Source organism: Nothoprocta perdicaria, unplaced genomic scaffold (assembly GCF_003342845.1).
Source record: "Nothoprocta perdicaria isolate Ctin4 unplaced genomic scaffold, notPer1 scaffold_32, whole genome shotgun sequence".
Taxonomy (NCBI): domain Eukaryota; kingdom Metazoa; phylum Chordata; class Aves; order Tinamiformes; family Tinamidae; genus Nothoprocta; species Nothoprocta perdicaria.
The window spans coordinates 1850172-1867050 of record NW_020455555.1 but is presented as its reverse complement, the minus strand read 5'-3'; the positions used below and the strand labels follow the sequence as shown (position 1 = coordinate 1867050).

The window sequence follows — 16879 nt, the reverse complement described above, 5'->3', positions numbered from 1 at the left end:
CGGACGCGATGCCGGGGTTGCCTGGCGTGCAGGTGAAGCYGTGGCTGTGCCTGGGGGTGTGTGGYGCCTGTGGCACCATCCCTGGGGATGGAGCAGCTCCCGCGGCCGCCCTGCCGCGCTCACCGAGGTCGGGGTTAGGAGCGGGGGCAGCCCTGTCCTGCCTGGTCACAGCCGCATCCCCAACGCGCTGCGGGGGTTCGGTTTGTGCCTGCAGCTATAGGGCAGAGGGGCTGCCGTGCTCCGTGCACGAGGCAACGCTTCGGAGTCTGAGCTTTTCCATGAGCTGTTCCCACTTGGTACCGTCTCTAGCTGCACTCGGGTTGATGCCTGCAGGTCTCCAGCACGGCTGCTGGTAAGAGGTGAGGGAACATTACCACAAGTTGGGCAAGGGGATCCAGCCACACTAAGGGCTTTCCTGCAGCGCGTTGTGGGGGAACAAGTGCTACYGGGTGGCTATGACACTAGCTGTGAAATGGAATATTTAGCTTAGGCACCCTGCAGCTTTTGTATCTCTTTKGTGGCAGTGGGTAAGGGAAATTCCAGCTGGCTCCTAGTGCAAGCTGTTTGTATCATTTTAAGCACTTTTCAGCACTGGAAGGGGTCATGTTTCCCCCTGGGACCACTTCAGTAATGCTGGGACGGAGAGGAAACGGCAGCGGGACGTGGGGCTTGACAGGAGCAATAGAGGCAGCTGGCCCAGGCTCTGCACTGCTCCTGCTGCTGGCCCTTCCGCTGCAGGAAGCCCTGGTCCAGCTGGGTCTCGCTGGTGCGTGGGGTGCAGCTACCTGCTGCAGTGCTTCAGCGTGCAAATCCTGCTGGAAAGGGGTGGCAGTCTGTCAGATGCATGCAATCCTTCCTGGAATTTCACTCTATCCCACAGTCGTTTATGTAAAACTCTACTGAAAGGTAACATCCAAGATACAGCTCTCTTGTCTAGAGAAGCATGCTCTGCTGACAGTAACCTTTCCACGCTCAGTGTTGTGGGTTTGTGGTTTTTTTTTTTTTTTTTTTTTTTTTTTTTTCTTTTTAGTAAATCAAGTGCAGTAAGAACATACGGCACTTAGTCCAGAGAAAGTACTGCTCTAACCCGGCCTTTCAGCATATATGATCACAGAATCACAGGATGGTTGAGGTTGGAAGGGACCTCTAGAGAGCACCTAGTCCGACCCATGCAGTAAACCACTAGCTTAATGCATCACACAGGTAGGTTTGTTGCTCCATGCTAACTACTAAAATAGTTCTTCTTCACACAAATTCCTTCCAGAGAAGCAGCAGYGACCTGGAATGACTTACCAAACACCACCAGCTTCTGCAGGCTTGTTAACAAGCAAGTTCATGAGATAAAGTGGTGTTTAGTGAGCACCTTGTGATAATTCAGTGTATGTTATCAGTAGTCATGTAACGATAAATATGGGTGCTGTGAACGCTCACCAGTTTGGACATTATCGAAAGCTCCTAGTATGTGAAATACGAAAGAGTAATACACCAGCATAGGAGGTTTGGAAAGGTCAACTTTTTTTTTAATAACTGCTCTTCCCACCAGGTTACGTCATGCAGTTACAAAGTAGTTAGAAAAAAAGTATGAGTTTCTGGGAGGGACTAGTTGGCATTTAAAAAAAAAAAAATCATATTCATTACATAAATAACACCTGGCACTTAAATGGGACTCCCCTGGACAAAAGCCTTAAACTTTAAAACCTGTGCTTGATCCAATATTGTGTCAAGGTCCATTCTGTTGTACTTGAACATATTCAAAACATTCAAGATCTCCAGATGACGACAAAAAAAGAGAGAGCGAGAGAAGGCAAAAATAAGGCTGTGTGTTAAGACAGTGGATTAAGTTCATATAGCAGCATTTAGCTCCTGTGTAGTTTGGCCAACTATTTCTGGGTGCAGTTTCACTTTAGTCATTCACTGTGACAATAACTTACTTTCACAAAGGAAAAGACTGAAAAAATGTCAAAAATTCAGAGTAGGATTACTTATCAAATTCAGATTATCCTTTCTTAAAAAAAAAAAACCTMTAGTCAGACTAGTTACATAGATACTTGATTAAAAACATAACCACATTAGAGTTGCATGTTTCAGCTTATAAAAATACTAGTTTCTGTCACTTCTCTATATATTTCATTGTGATAGTCAAGCTAGCTTGAACAAGCAATTGAAGCAGTCCTCTAACAGCAGCACAGTTAAAGAAAAAAACATTGCCTAAAGGGAATCAGGCCTGAAGCTTTACTACAAATAAAAATTAGATTCCTATCAAARTTAATCCCTGCTGGAGGCCCATTCTTCCTCTGACAATGCCATGGCATTGATCATACAAGGCCTTACTGAAAGTGCCAAAGCCAAAATTACATAATTAAACAAAAGTGCATGAAGTAATAGTGAGCAAAATGCTCATATAGTACAGTATCTGATCTGAAGTTTGAGCAGTGGCCAGGTGGCGTGGCCACTCTTTCCATACATAAAATGTACCATTTTGTTTTTGTAGGCGAAATACCCAGAATGGCCCCCACAAGTGCAGATGAATGGTTATCTTCAGGTATATATTTGTATACAATATCCTAATTCATGGATTTTATTATATAAAAAAACTAGTTTGGACTGAAACTAATTCAGAATAGAATCCACTATAATGTCAGAAGAAAAGAATTTTTTGTGGTTACATGTAAACTTGTGATAAGCTTTTTCAAGAAAAGGGTACATGAACGGCAAGAAGGATGGGATACAATAAGGAGCAGTAGGGGCCTGCTTATGTAAAGGTCAGGCCAGCCTCATTGTACACTTTGAAGACCTTCTCAATTGCATTGACATAGGCAGCTGTTCTCAGGTCCAGACCCAGGTTGTACTTCATGGCAGTGCGCATGATTTGCTGAAACAGAAAAGGTTTACGTAAGTTTTCTGCAAGTTTCTTCACTTCAACTACATTAGGTTTTTCTYAGAGGATCTTTGCAGTTGATATCAGAGTTTAGGGCTTCTGAGGATCAAGTCTGACTCTTTATTTCCCTCTACATCTGAGATGTAAAAGGCAGAAAATCGTTCCTAGACTTTCCCATTGTTCCTTTTTGGTCTTGGATGGATCCATACCTAAAATACATGGGCAAACGACAAATTTTACAAGCCTCTGTCCCACCAGCTAAAAATACTGTGCAAAGGGATCACTCTGAGAGTGGTAGTGGCAAGTAAACTCTCCTATCTGTCCCACATCAGTCAAGCACAAGGGGACAGTGAATATATTTCTGATTACTACAGTTTATACTAGAAAATCCTCTCTGATTTCATGTGTTAGTCTGTAATGACCGTGTGCTAGTCCCCAGCTGGCTGTCCCCGCAGGCATCAGGCCCCAGGCTCCCAATGGCTTCTGCTGCAGTGAACTGTTTATCCACTCCTTTTGGTGGAAGCAAGTGCTGCACAACATACTCGGCCACTGTTGCAAAGCCCCTTACGTTCTCCTTGTCCTACAAGGACGTTCTCTTAAYRTGGTATTTACCCGGGCTGAGCGCTCCATTGTGTAAGCCAGACCAGAATGGACGATATCTTTCTCAGATGCACCCTGCAAGAAAGGGGAACAGAATTGGGGTTTAATTCAAAATACAAAAAAAAAGGGATTTGTCCTGCATAAGGGATAATGATGATGGATGCTCATGATTATTGAAGCTTGATTTTATATTCTTTTAATGACTGACGCAAGACTTAAAAATCTATCAACTTTACTGTGGTATTCAAAGGGCTAAGTGGTAAAGTCAATCGTAGAACCTCAGATGCACTGAGTCTAAAATCCGAGGCAGTAACAGAAGATAACTATCCTTTTTTTTTTTTGTAATAACAATAGGCTACATTTGGTATTTTTAAAAAGGACTGAGATTTTTGCCATTTAAATAGGGAWCTAACACTGTGAAGCTGTTATCAACACAAAGGGAAGTCTATATTAAAACTGTAGCTTTTTAGCAATATTGGGGATACTTTTCTTAGGATACCAAAAACAAAAGGTGTGTGTTCAGCAATCCAGAGCAGTTAAGATCCTTTCCTTTTAATTGTTTGGCCATACAGGTAATTGCAGTAGCACCTTGGTGCAAAATCCCTCCCTATTAACACCAGGATACAGCTTCAGAACAGCCAAAACTAATAGCAACTACTCACTGATATCCTATCCTGAAATTCTGCTGTAGGCACCACTGGAATAGTTCCACCATGCTTCCCAAATTTTCTTTCCAAGCTTTCCTGGACAGACACTAGAAAACAGAAAAAACAGAGGCAAGGTAACCAGTGTGTTTCAAAGAAATATCTTCCCCTGCCCTCACAGCAATTTAAAATGAAATGCAGATTACAGGGGTGGGCTGGGGGGGGGAGATCATCTTATGCTTTGCTTTCTAAGAAAAAGACAGGATGTTAATCCCATAGTTTTATATATGAAGGCCTCCAATACAAGTATCAATATTCCAGTGATACTGCTGGGATGAAGTCAGACATGAGCACACTGTAGCTTTTACTGATCCTACCTTAGTAGCTGCAGAAAGCTGACAGCAAGCTTGACCAACCTTCCCATCTTGATAGCATCAGATAAAATAGTTAAAGCCATAAATTATTTCCTGTTGTATTTCATAGCCGTGTTACTTATCCCCATATCTACAGTAACTACATAAGCCAGTTTCTGCAGTGCCTCTGCCAGTGATATCACTGACTTTCACAGAAATTCTCCATTGTTGTACGTGCAGAACAATGTTATCACTCAAAACTCTGAATACTGCTCAAATACCAAGCGTAGAGATGTAAGAAGTTTATTACAAAGTATTCCACAAGTGGCTTTGTAGTCAGTATTTTCACAAAAATGAAAAAAATTACTTCAAGAATTGCAAGATGGTAACAGAAAAAGGATGAAGCGAAAAGGAAGAAGTGMAAACAGAACTGAGCACTTACTGAGCAAGTGGTAGTTTGAATCCCTTTCGTATTTAAAAGTCAAGCGCCCATAACTGACGTGGTTCAAGTTTTTCAGCCACTCAAAATAGGATACTGTAACACCACCAGCGTTCAAGTAGAGATCCTACACAGAAACAGTGCAGAAAAAAAGAGATGTCTTGAATTGTAGTTAGGAAAAGTGAGCAAAAACACTAAGTGCAAAACATTAGTTTAAATAGCAGTGAAGAAGTCAATCTAGTTATTCCTGTGTGACAATATTTATGCCCTTCTGGAGCCCAGGGATTACTTCTGTTGGCCTTAAAGCAGGCTTGTCTTTAGAAACCAGTACAGTTTTGCTTGTTTGACTCTTATTTTAGTACAAGTTTTCGAGCAAGAAAACTAGGGCATCCTTAGGTCATCTCAACTGATAAAGGCCAGAGGAGCAGCTGCTCTTAAGATCTTTTTACTCAACAGGGACTCCCTTTCTCCCAGATATCATTATTCCTGAGCAGGTCTTATTCCTTCCAATTATTACTGTGGGCAACATGTAATCCATCGGTCTGTGATAGACAGGTTAGCCAGACCATCATTCACAGACATGATGTTTACAAACAAGTAGTGGGTGTATTTGCTCTGCCTTTCTCCTCTTTTTAGTGAATTACTTAGGAAAATAGCAACTAATACTCCAAAAGGGAAAACTACAGAACCTATTTAAGAAATACTTGTGCTTCCTTCTGAAGATGTAGCCTTCATGGGATAGTTGTTTTGAGTGGGCATTTACTGTTGCTGTGAGATCTTTAGATAATTATTTCCCCGTCTTAAGGAAAATTTGTACCCATTTTCAAACATCAGAGGAACTCTTAAAAAAAAAAGTTCAATAAATAACATTTTGCTATGGTTTATGGAAACATTACTCCTAAGAGAAGTCAACGATCAAGATAGTCTTACRGGGATAACCATGATATTCCGCTCCAGGAAGATTTTGTCGGCTTCAGGGGTTGTAGGCCCATTGGCACCTTCGGCAATAATCTGAAAGGGACCACAGCAGAGCAACTGCTAAATGAGAGCTGTACTTTTGCAGCCACGCTTGTTGGTGAATACGAGCATTCACGCAGCCTTTCTCCACTTCTCATTTGCATTTGGCTTCTCCAACTTACTTTTGCTTTGACCTTGTGAGCATTGGCCTTAGTCAACTGCTTCTCGCTGGCGGCAGGGATGAGAATGTCGCAGTCTATCTCCAAGATGCTGCCCTCCAGGGGCTGTGCTTTGGGGAAGCCCATGATCGTCCCATGTTGCTGTTCCAAGGAAACAAATCACAGTGTTTTTAGTGTGTGCACTGGTTTTACTTCCCTCCCATCTTCTAGACTTCTTACAAGGGAGAGAAGAGGGTCAAAACAGCACTAGCAAGGCAGCACACAGCATAATTCCTGTCTTAGGCAATAAATCTAGCTCACAAAGTGTAGATAGTGATCCAGGCTCCCACGATGGAGGCATAACTGCTCTCTGGACAAAGATGTTTGCTCCCTGGTGTATACAAAAATGTATAATTCCTCTCAACTCCTTAAAATACAAGGTAAATGCAATAGCCTTCAAACAATTGGAATGACCCACCAGTCCGCTAAGCACAGGACAAGTTGCTTTGCCTAGCATTGAGAAGTACCTTTTTAAACTTTACTATTATATTGATGGCCTTTGTCTAGTGAATCTTTTAATTCTTTTGAGAAAGTGGGTTAAAAAAGGACAGAAGCACTCTTTAAAAGAAGACAAATAAGTTCCTTAAGAAATCCTGTGTTAGTATCTGTGAGACAGGCTTTCATTTCTTTGGCACCACTCTCTGAGCAAGTAAACAACAGGAAGGGCTTGCATTAACATGTGGTTATGATTCTCAGGCAGGAACCTTTCAGGAGCGTCCTGGCCTGGTTGCTTGAGACATCCCTCCTAGTTTAGTCAGAAGAAAGGCAAAATAAGCACCAGCTCCAATTCTGAATCCTAAATAATCACATGCAAACCCTTTCCCTTTTACAGAGTCAGGCTAAAAGGAAGAAAGTACCCAATGTTACGGAGCAAGCTGACTGCCAAAGCCACAGGATCTGCTAGTGTTAACGCTTCAGGTTCGTACTGGCGATTAGGAGAAAGCAAAAGGAAGATTCCTGAGCCATTTGGTAATTCCTAATTGCAGCATGATCTACATATTGCAAATTAACACCAGCTTACAGTCATCCTAAGTGCTTGCAAAGCCAACAAAGTTGAGACATTTCAGACATTTCTTCTCTGCTAAGTTTCCTACCAATTTGTAGTCTTCTAGTTCCTTCGGGTCAATCCCATCCGGATTCCAGATAGAACCGTTGAACTCTCCAACAGCGACACATTTGGCTCCAAAACGATGCAGGTATCTCATAGAGTGCAAGCCCACGTTACCAAATCCCTGAAGAAGGAAAGCCATGGGTTAACCCTTTAGCTAAATTGGCTATTACTGCTGAGGCTTTGAATGGCTCTTTATCTATCAGAAGGGCTGGGCATCMGATGATGTGCACAGGAAAGATGGCACAAATCTATACACCTTCTCTTCTGAATAATAACTTGGCAGAAATTGTGCACTATAGTAGGGAATGTGTACTTGCTCAAAGCTTTTCATACTGAAAAACTGTAAGGGAAGTGTTCAGTGTCATGATACTTTCATAGCAACTTTATGTTTATCTATTTTATGACTGGAACCGCCCTAAAGGGGCCCATAAATTTCTATGTAACTATTTCAAGGTGAGATTCATGTTTGTAGGCAAAATAATATTCTCACTTAGTTTGGGTAAGGAAGGCTTACAAGGACAAAACCCTCCCAGAATAGAAAGCATTAAACAAGGGATGTAATTAATTCTTTAGATTCAAACAAGCTATCAGGAAGCTGTGTTATTTTTAATGCATTTCTGAAGCAATCCCATACAAAACAGATCACTTATATTTAAATTTAGATAACCTTGCATTTCATTAGCACTTTGTACATCTCTACAGGAGTAGAACACCTCACTCCAGGCCATTATTCCACACTGTGGTAGCAGAAGAGCACAAAGGGCAGACCAAATGGTCCCAGGATCCTCATCCATCAGTTTGTAGTAAGATTCTATCCAGGAAAAAAMAGCTCAGTATGAAATCCCTGTAGAAGATAGCTCTAGTTATCTCTAAGATTCCATTTTTTTCCCTCTATCAGAGGCAGGCTTTGATGTAACCATTTGGCATGCCCTAGGTCTATGTGCAATAATACACCTCATTTTCCTAGAAGAACCCACAGCTACTTCATTGGCCCTTTTTCCAGTTTAATGTCCCGCTTTAGGGCGTGCTGGATAGCCCACGGCCAGCACAGGAGGCCCCGGGGCAGGCAGAGCTGCTGCCTCCGGGCAGGGCAGAGCCCTTCGTTTCAGGCCCTGCCCGGCTGAGGCCAACGCAGAGGTCCCGCTCTGTGGACTCTGCTGTTTCTRACAACCACTGAGTCAATACGAAAGACAACTCCAAACAAAGCAGTTGCTCAGACCCTCCACTCAGCTATCGGTATCACTATCAGTTTCTGCTTTCACAACCATTTAGTCTWTAGTGGAACAGGAACATATTACTCAATTCCCACACTCTTTACTGATTTTATTTTGTTAGAGAAAGGTACAGCAAATTTTCTTTAGGCCAAAATAGCGCCACAGTTCATTAAGATGTGTGCAGTGCCTTAGTTTAAAGAGCTGCTGTAGTAGTAACTCATTTTGGTCTTCGCAACCAGGTTTACAAAGACTGGAGGTTTGGCTTTGTGCCTGTAGTGTGCAATCAAAAGTTCAGTTTTTATAAAACAGTCCAAAATAAAGGGCACCTCTCTTGTTTGAGAAGCATTTCTAAAGTTTGAGAGTAAAGGTTAATCTTGAAAGCTGTAAAACTCTAACAMGGTTTATTGCTAAAGCCCATTCTAAAAGCAACTCTACCAGAATTTTTCTTACCACTTTTTCCCTGTAGTTTAAGTGGGGGGGGGAAAAAAAGTTACCTGAACAGCAAATGTTTTATCCCCAAAGCCAGGAGTCATTCCCAATATACTCATGTATGATGCTTCATTGATGAAGTTTTCTATTCCGTGGAAGACCCCACGACCAGTTGCAGATATACGTCCGTGGATCCCACCTTGGCTGATGGGCTTACCAGTAACGCATGCGTGTGCATTGATGTCCTGGAAAGCAATGACAGAGTTGTRAGCTAGGGAAGCAGCCAGGGAGAGGACAGCTGGAACAAGTTTTGTGCACTTTAGAGACATAGGGATCCAGGTATTATTAAAGACAGAACTTGCAGTTTATATATATTTAATTTACAAAGCCAACTTCCTTCCTAAGGTTGTCTCAACAGCTTCTCAAAAGAAAATAATACTTCCGCAGGTGTCAGGAAATTTATACAATGCAGTATTAGATGTGGTCTGATTGTTTTGTTGTTGTTGCACCCAAATGGACTTGAATTTGTGGTTAATGATAGTGACACTACTGTTGGGCTGTTAGCAAAGAGCAGAGCTTGGACAAATCAGAAAGTTTCGAGGGATGTGTTGCTCAATATTAACCCCTATAGCAGTTGTAACTTCCATTATCATTTTTGATTGACATTTTAATACTTAAAAGGGTTCAGATGCATCTTGAGATTGTTCACAGCTAAAGCCATTTAATTATCTTTATTAGTGTTTAGTGATCTTTTATACAAATTCAGTTATTTAGAAACACAATAAAAGCCCAACACCTTCCTGTTGTCACAGCACAGGGATCCTGTCTTATCTAAAAAATCTACAGTACAAAGGTCACCTAGGAAAGGCTAGACAAGTATTTTCCACTTCTATTTTTCTACCTCTACTCAGCAATATGGTAAGAAGCACCCAGCTTCCACCTTAAATCTGCTGCCAACCAAAATCAAGTCTTCTACAAGCTAGCTGCGAACAAACAGCCTCCTTAAGGCTGGAGCCGATTCCTCAGTTGAAAGCAGTAATTGGAAAAGGCCCTTCTGTGCCCGGTGGTTCCCAGGCCCCGCCGTCCGGGGGGCTGCCCCGCAGGCAGGCAGCGCCTTGGCAGCAGGCGGAAAGGCAGCRCTGAAAGGAGCTGCCGGCAGCCGCGCCGGGCACGGATCCTCCCGCAGCGCCTTCCCGCCAGGCTCCCGCCTCGCCACGGCTTGTGCCAGAGGCATTTCCATGCCAGCGCATGGAGCAGGGCACGGAGCAGTGCTGCATGAGAGGAAGGGAAGGCTCAGGCAGGATGGCAGCAGGTGATTAGAGCCATAGCGGAGAGCAAACCTACAGACTGCCTGAAAATCACGGAGAGGTAACTGCAGCCTCTGCTAGGTCCCCTCTAAACGCAGTGAAAATGGTGCTGGGCTCCAGCACAAAGTTCCTGACTCAGTTTCCCCAGCGCGGCTGCGTTTTGTTCATTGAGCTGCTGCTCCCTCTGGCGGCCCTTGTGGTCCCTCGGTTCGCCTGCAAGATCCAGGCTGTCAGATGGAAACAACCTGGCTCGGTTCTCCGAAGTATTAGTGGGTTCTCATCCTGTTCTTTGCACTGAAACTGTATCTCAGCCTTCATGATCCACAAAGGAGGCAGAGTGTGATTTATGGGCACACAAATGAGTGCAGCCTCCTACCACTGACAGGGATGTGTTTATTAAAGTCTCCTCATATCTCCTACAAGTCAGGCTCATGTACTGGAAAGTTCAGACGAGCAGAAAAGGATGATTTTAATCAAACACCTTAGCGGTGTATAATTCAGTCATCCAGGAACATAAGCTGGATTTTCCAGAACAGTTAACATGGTAGTTATTAAAGACTTGCATCATTTGATAAGAAACAGAGCATGAGCTGAGGGCAGGTCTTCAAAGTCACATATTCAGACCACAGTAAATGTCAGAGCCCCAAACTGCCATCAYACTTACATTTTAAAGTCAAATAAAAAAGCAATGTGTATACATCAGATGTGCACACAGTCACACTGAGTTATCAGGTCGGTACCTTCCCAAACAGACCCTCCCAAAGAGCTGTCTCCCTGCTCAGCTGCCTGGGGTCCTTCACACAGCTGCTGTCTTTTCTCTAGGTTATCATGAGTTTCAGCTTCTGTTCAATGGTGTTTTTTTTTTCTCCAGTTCTCCTTCATTGTCACTTTTATACATTGGGCAATAGTCTTCAGTGTTGTTCTTGGTGTCCCAGCCAGCTAGTTACCTGAAACATCTTCCTCTACAAACTGCTTTTGATAGATTACTGCACTCTTATCAGCCCTGACAGAGTTCTCGCCTTTTTTCTCTACACCTGGTAATTTTTCACAATAGTTCCTGAGTCCAGCTACAGCTACCATTATCTCTTCCATTTATAACCAAACAACCCTACAAAAAGAAGTAACTTCCCTTACTGTTCCAATTCTTTAATCCACTTTTCAGAAAAATAGAGCTATATTTTCTTAGCTGCGTTGGTTCTTCAGGACTAAGACAATGCCTCGCAGAGACAGCTTAGAAATAAAAGAAGACATTGCTGCCTACCACTACCACTATTATTATTTCTTAATCTACAATAGCTGGTTTTYGGGKTTTTTTTTGTTTTCTTGGTGAAATGTGCTTATCATTATCATTAAGGACAGTATAAGCTGAGATCACGAGGTGGGAAGAATAAGAAATCTTTTCCTGTATCACTGTTTAGTTTTCCACCTAACAAAAAGGAAGCTGCTTTACAGCACTGCTGTATGTGTACGGACTGTTAACARAGTTGTGTGCCTGCTGTGAGCCTTCAGCATCATTCTTAAAAGTGCCAAGTCTGCAGCATCCCAGTGGAGTATGCGTTTGAGTGCAAGGACTATGCTTACTGTACTAAAACTTAATACCTTGAGGCAGTGGTTTTCTTAAATTTCTTAAGTTATGACTGGGGAGTAAGTTGTCACGTTGCAGCCTGAAATGTTCCCTAAGCAGTATTTTTTACTTTTGTAAAGCTTGAGGTTTTTCATGAAGGATTTGCATCTAAATGCGTGAATGCCCAAAAGCAAGTAGCGCTTTAGACTTCCCGGGCCAAGAGGCAGCTCTGTGCAAAAGCTATTCAACACGAGTAATCCGTTTGCTACAGCCTCTTCAAGCAGTCTTTCTTTTTTTCCCCCCAGAGGCACCTCAGACTGTATTTCAGATCTAGGACAACCCACGCCACCCTCTTCGTGATTGGTATGGGCAACAAATAGCCCAGGACAAGTATTTTGCCAGGAAGAACACTGTCTTGGGACAGTCAAGCAGGCCTTGACCAGACGTGCCAGGGAAATACGTGTCCAGCAGTTATAAGGCCTGGCTACCAGGGGGTGTTGGGGAACACATAAAACCCCTCTGTATTTCTCATGAGCTGCTGGAAGTGACTGCAGAAAGTGATAATGAAGCATCTTTTAATTTCAAACATCCAATAGCTTAGTCTCTGCCCCAAACTTACATAGTGTCCTATGGTACTGGCGTAGGTGTCAGCAATCCAGGACATCTCCCTCTCCCCTGTGCTCATGTCGGGAGCAGGCACATCAACACCAGGTCCTGTTGGCAACAGGAAAACAGCTCTGAAGGTTCAGACATGAACAGTTATCTTCAAATGTTGTTCCCTTGAGAACTGAACTGGACTTGGCAAAGAATTTTCTTATTTAATCCTCAGTTSATTACTCAAGTAACAGGTTTGCTTGGATTCAATTCAGTTGATAATTGTGCAATACACAAGACAGTAAAATGAAGGTCAGTTTGTCAATGAAAAGTTAAAGATAATGCATCTGAATCATATTTTTATTTTTTTAATGATGGCTGCTATTAGAACAGAAAGGACATCATTATTGTATGATCCTACATACATTTAATGTTTTTCTATTAGAATATTTACACATTTCTATGAATTTCTTTTTCCTCCCTAGTTGAATTTAAACATTTGTTTAGAAATTTTAGTAGGCTGTTCTAATCACTGATTACAGTAAATACATTTGAATTTACCTCTCATTTCAAGTAAAGTATATTACAGCTTTCTTCATGAACTAAACCTCTGGCAGAACCTTTGCACATCTGTTGTACCCACAGCAAATCTATTCTATTTTTGCTAGATAATTAAAAGAAGCATTTATCCAACCTATTTAAGGTCAAAGAGTTCTGCTCAGCAAGGCTTTAAAGCCATGTCTGTCTCTACAAAGTGGCCTTTTTAAAGGGTTTGAAAGCTGTTCAGCCCCTACCATAAAGCCAGAAAGGAAGGTTAATTTCATCCAACTATTTTAGCTAGCAATGAACTAGAAATTGTTGCAGTTAGTATGCAGTATAGCGAATCGTATTACACTAGTTACACATAACAGCAATTAGTGCTTTTGAAAGAAGTATAATATTCATGAGAATCACTCTGGTTTGAGAGCAAGAAAATGTTGATATATTAATTTACATTCTTAAAGGCAGTCAGACACCAGGAATACATGGCAGACACTTGACTGGCTATATGCCCTACCTCATGCCTTCACTTGAAAAAGAACCTTCTATAGCTAAAGGTCCTCCCTTTAATCAGGAGCTGAGCTGATAGTGCCCAGTTTTATCTGAGAGAAAACTTGCAGACTGTCAGACACAAGCTTGAGCGCAGCTCAGGTTTGAGACTCTGAATGAAACYCCTGCTGCCATTACAAAAGCTGAGGTGCTGTCACAACAGACACCGAAGCTTCTTGCTCAGCTTCCTCTGYAGCGTGAGGTTGCCAGGGGTGAAGCCATCAGAACTTTCTCTGGGGTGGATCTTCCATTTCCTTCCTGTTTCCTCTGGTATCTGCCAGAAGCCTCAACTAAGACTACAGGAAAATAGTAACTGTGAGCCGTTCCATATTAGAGATTAAAACTGCAACAAACTTGGCCATGACTTATGATTTGCTTGGTTATGAATTATCCCTTTCGGTATGTAGTAAGCTGCAGTGATCCTATTCTTTGTGGTTCTTTGCTCGAAGTGTCTTACCAAATTATTTACAGCTCTCAAAAATGCAGTTATTTTAAGGACATTCTCTAGTGAACATTGTCAACGTATGATAAATCAGATTCCTATATTTTACCACTAAAATTGAGCACAACATACCGATGAAACCCTTTTTTGCTAGCTCCATGGTAAATCTTCTTGTGATCTTTTCCAATTCATTATCCTATAAAGAAAAGGCAATAAATATCACAAGAAATGATTAGTGCTTATGAACTAATCATAACAGATTAGAATTAGTCAGAAATACTACCCAAGTGTGAAAAAGCTGCCCTTTTCTTGTAGCAGGAAGGATGATTCATGTATTTCAYGTATAGTCCATGTGCCCCTCCCAACCAGGCTGGTGGTACTCGCAGAGCACAAGGAAACGCTGGACTTTCTCTCTGCACATTCTGATCTATGACAAATCAGGAATGCAGCACAGAGAAACACCTATGTTTATAGCAGAGCCTTCCAGCAAACAAGTCCCATAGCCTGACAAATTCATACCCAGCAACAGCAATAGTTGCCCTGCAGGTTACATAAGCAAGAGAGTCCTCGAGTACTTCACCCCGATCCTCACAGGAGTTTTGAGCTTAGAATATCTTACATATATTTGAGCATTCCTTTTCTATACAATTTATTTTAACTAGGGCAAGAAGGCAAGCCTGCAGTGAACTTTTTATAACCCAAGTTAGCTATTATTTACACTGGAACACTGCGTATAGAGGTTTAATGGACCATAAAACTATTTGTCATAATAACAAAAACATTAACTTTTTTGCGAGAGCAGTTTAATTTAAGCCCTTATTAACAATATCAACTTGAAAAAAAAATTAGATTTCAAATGGTATGCAGTCATCTGATCTTAAGATACAAATATAAGGAACTAAATGATTGAAGTATACCATTTCTAAGAATACTTGTCCTACCCATTGCACACAGAAACTTCATTTGGCCTCTACAGAGGCAGAAGTGGCAGGAAATTTTAAGTTGCCAACAATACTCTTAAAAGAGCTTTTAAACTGGCTGGCTTCAGTACTGCAGTTAACTGAATTTTTATCTATGATTTAAGCTTACTGTGTAGTTCTTGGGATTGATCTTGACACCAGCCTTTGCCCCACCAAATGGCACATCTACAAGAATGCAAAGGAAAATCATTTTACTTTTTCAACAATAAAGGCAGAACAAGTCAATAATTTGTGTGAATCACTATATCTTTGATTTTCGCAGGAATTTAGCTTTGCCATGCTCAGGGCTTCCCAAAAGTAAGCTATAATCTAATCTGGGAGCTCCTTTTAAAAGGGGAAATCTTTCAAGGGCAGCTTGAAAATTGTCTTTAAAACTTTAAGTTCATGATTTAGATCTTGTATCCTTCAAGCTCTTCTACTTAGTATTTCTAAAAACAGTAAGTTTTACAGTTTATTTTGCACTGTAAGTCTTAAGTGAAGTTTCTCTATACAAAAGAACTTTCTCTGTATACATATTTTGTTTCCAGGCATATAATGTTTAATTGCTCTCCAAATTCCCCTGTAATTAAGCAGCCATATATGAATTATGCTTTTTTTTTTATATAACCCATAAAGGAAATTTATCTCTGCAGATAAATATCCCTCCAGATCTCCCCTGCCTCAATCCTTCACAGTCTCTATCATACCCTCCCCTTAAAATGACCTCCTCCCAACTCAAGTCTGCCATACATGGATTTGTCTTATAGAAACTGTACTTTCATAGGTGGGCAACTAGCAGAGTTTGGATTTTCCAATGAAAATGCAACTTGATTTTGGTCCAAAAAGTTACTGTAACAGCAGACAAATTATAAATAATTATATTTGTCACTGTCTGTTTTTTACCCACTTGAAGCAAATTTTAGTGAAAGATTAGTGCCTAAAGTGTAATTTAATCCTTCAAATACTTTTCTGCAAATTATATCAGTAATTACATCAGACTAAGCTTCTAGGCTATGTTCTTGCTTCACAAATCATCACTTACCAACCACAGCACATTTGTATGTCATTAGAGATGCCAAGGCTTTCACTTCATCCACGCTAACATCCATACTATAACGAATACCTGCAAGACACACAGGGGAAAAAAAAAAAGGAATTCAACTTAGAAACCCATTTGCCTTTCAATATTTAAGAACAGTCCCTCATTCTCTTATTGAAATAGTTTTCTTTAGCAGGAATTAAAAACTTGAACAATTTTCTACCAACAGCAGCACTCAGCCTAGAACAAAGGAGCGGGTTCCCTGAGTGCCAGACGGATAGTGCCTGTTTTCAGASAGACTGATGAAGCCCACGAGCATACTGTGACATCTTTAACTTTGAACTCCACTCGCTGTTTATGCAACATGAACTGTGTTCCTGCATGTAACTTATCAGCAGAGGTCATAATCAACATCCCTCTGCTAGGGTAATGCCAGCTTCTGTTGAGCGATGAGCTTTGTAATAGGCCTGGCCGTGCTCCAGCGCAGCCACTCGCGGCCTCGCGGCTCTGACGGCCACGCGCGGAGCGCCGAGCCGCTCTGCTAGTCCCAATGTGCTCAGAGCTTTCTGAGACACTAACCCCACCAGCGAGGCAGGCTGTGACCCAGCCACCCGTCCTGCACCCTGTATAAAAGCTGGCACCATCCGCATCGTGCACGCAAGCGTGCGCTGACAGGGGATCCAGATCTGTGCTCACGGGTTTGAGAGAAGCTCACATTCAAACCTGGTGACCGCGGCCTTCAAGGCGGCTTGGAACCCACTGGAAATGATAACGCAAAGGGAGAGAGGTCTCATCACTTGGCTGTCTCCTAAAAGTCTTCCAAGAAGATTGTCCAGTAAGTTGACCCAATACAATTTTTTAAAACTCGTGTTCTAGAGGTAGTTGCAAAGTAGAAAACTTTAGACATTAGGTGCACATATATAAGCCTGAAGAGGCCTAAGCATGGTAGAYCCCACAAGTGCATGAGGCAACAGCTCTGCATGAGCCTCTTTCAGGCTTGGTCTTATCATTATCATCTTATCTTTAGCCCTAGGAGAGCTGT

General features: G+C 41.9%; 1 protein-coding gene across 1 annotated transcript; it reads right to left on the bottom strand.

Annotated features, from left to right (window-relative positions):
* Positions 1 to 1741: 1741 nt before the first annotated feature.
* On the bottom strand, positions 1742 to 15917 carry GLUD1 (glutamate dehydrogenase 1). The gene is made up of 12 exons (XM_026043042.1): positions 15841 to 15917; positions 14929 to 14984; positions 13972 to 14035; positions 12334 to 12428; positions 8909 to 9088; positions 7184 to 7321; positions 6054 to 6191; positions 5845 to 5925; positions 4918 to 5041; positions 4141 to 4232; positions 3491 to 3553; positions 1742 to 2872 (listed from the first exon to the last, which is right to left on the bottom strand). Exons 1-12 carry the CDS (start codon positions 15905 to 15907, stop codon positions 2753 to 2755), a joined length of 1218 nt encoding a protein of 405 aa, XP_025898827.1. The 5' UTR covers positions 15908 to 15917; the 3' UTR covers positions 1742 to 2752.
* Between the last annotated feature and the right edge of the window lie 962 nt (positions 15918 to 16879).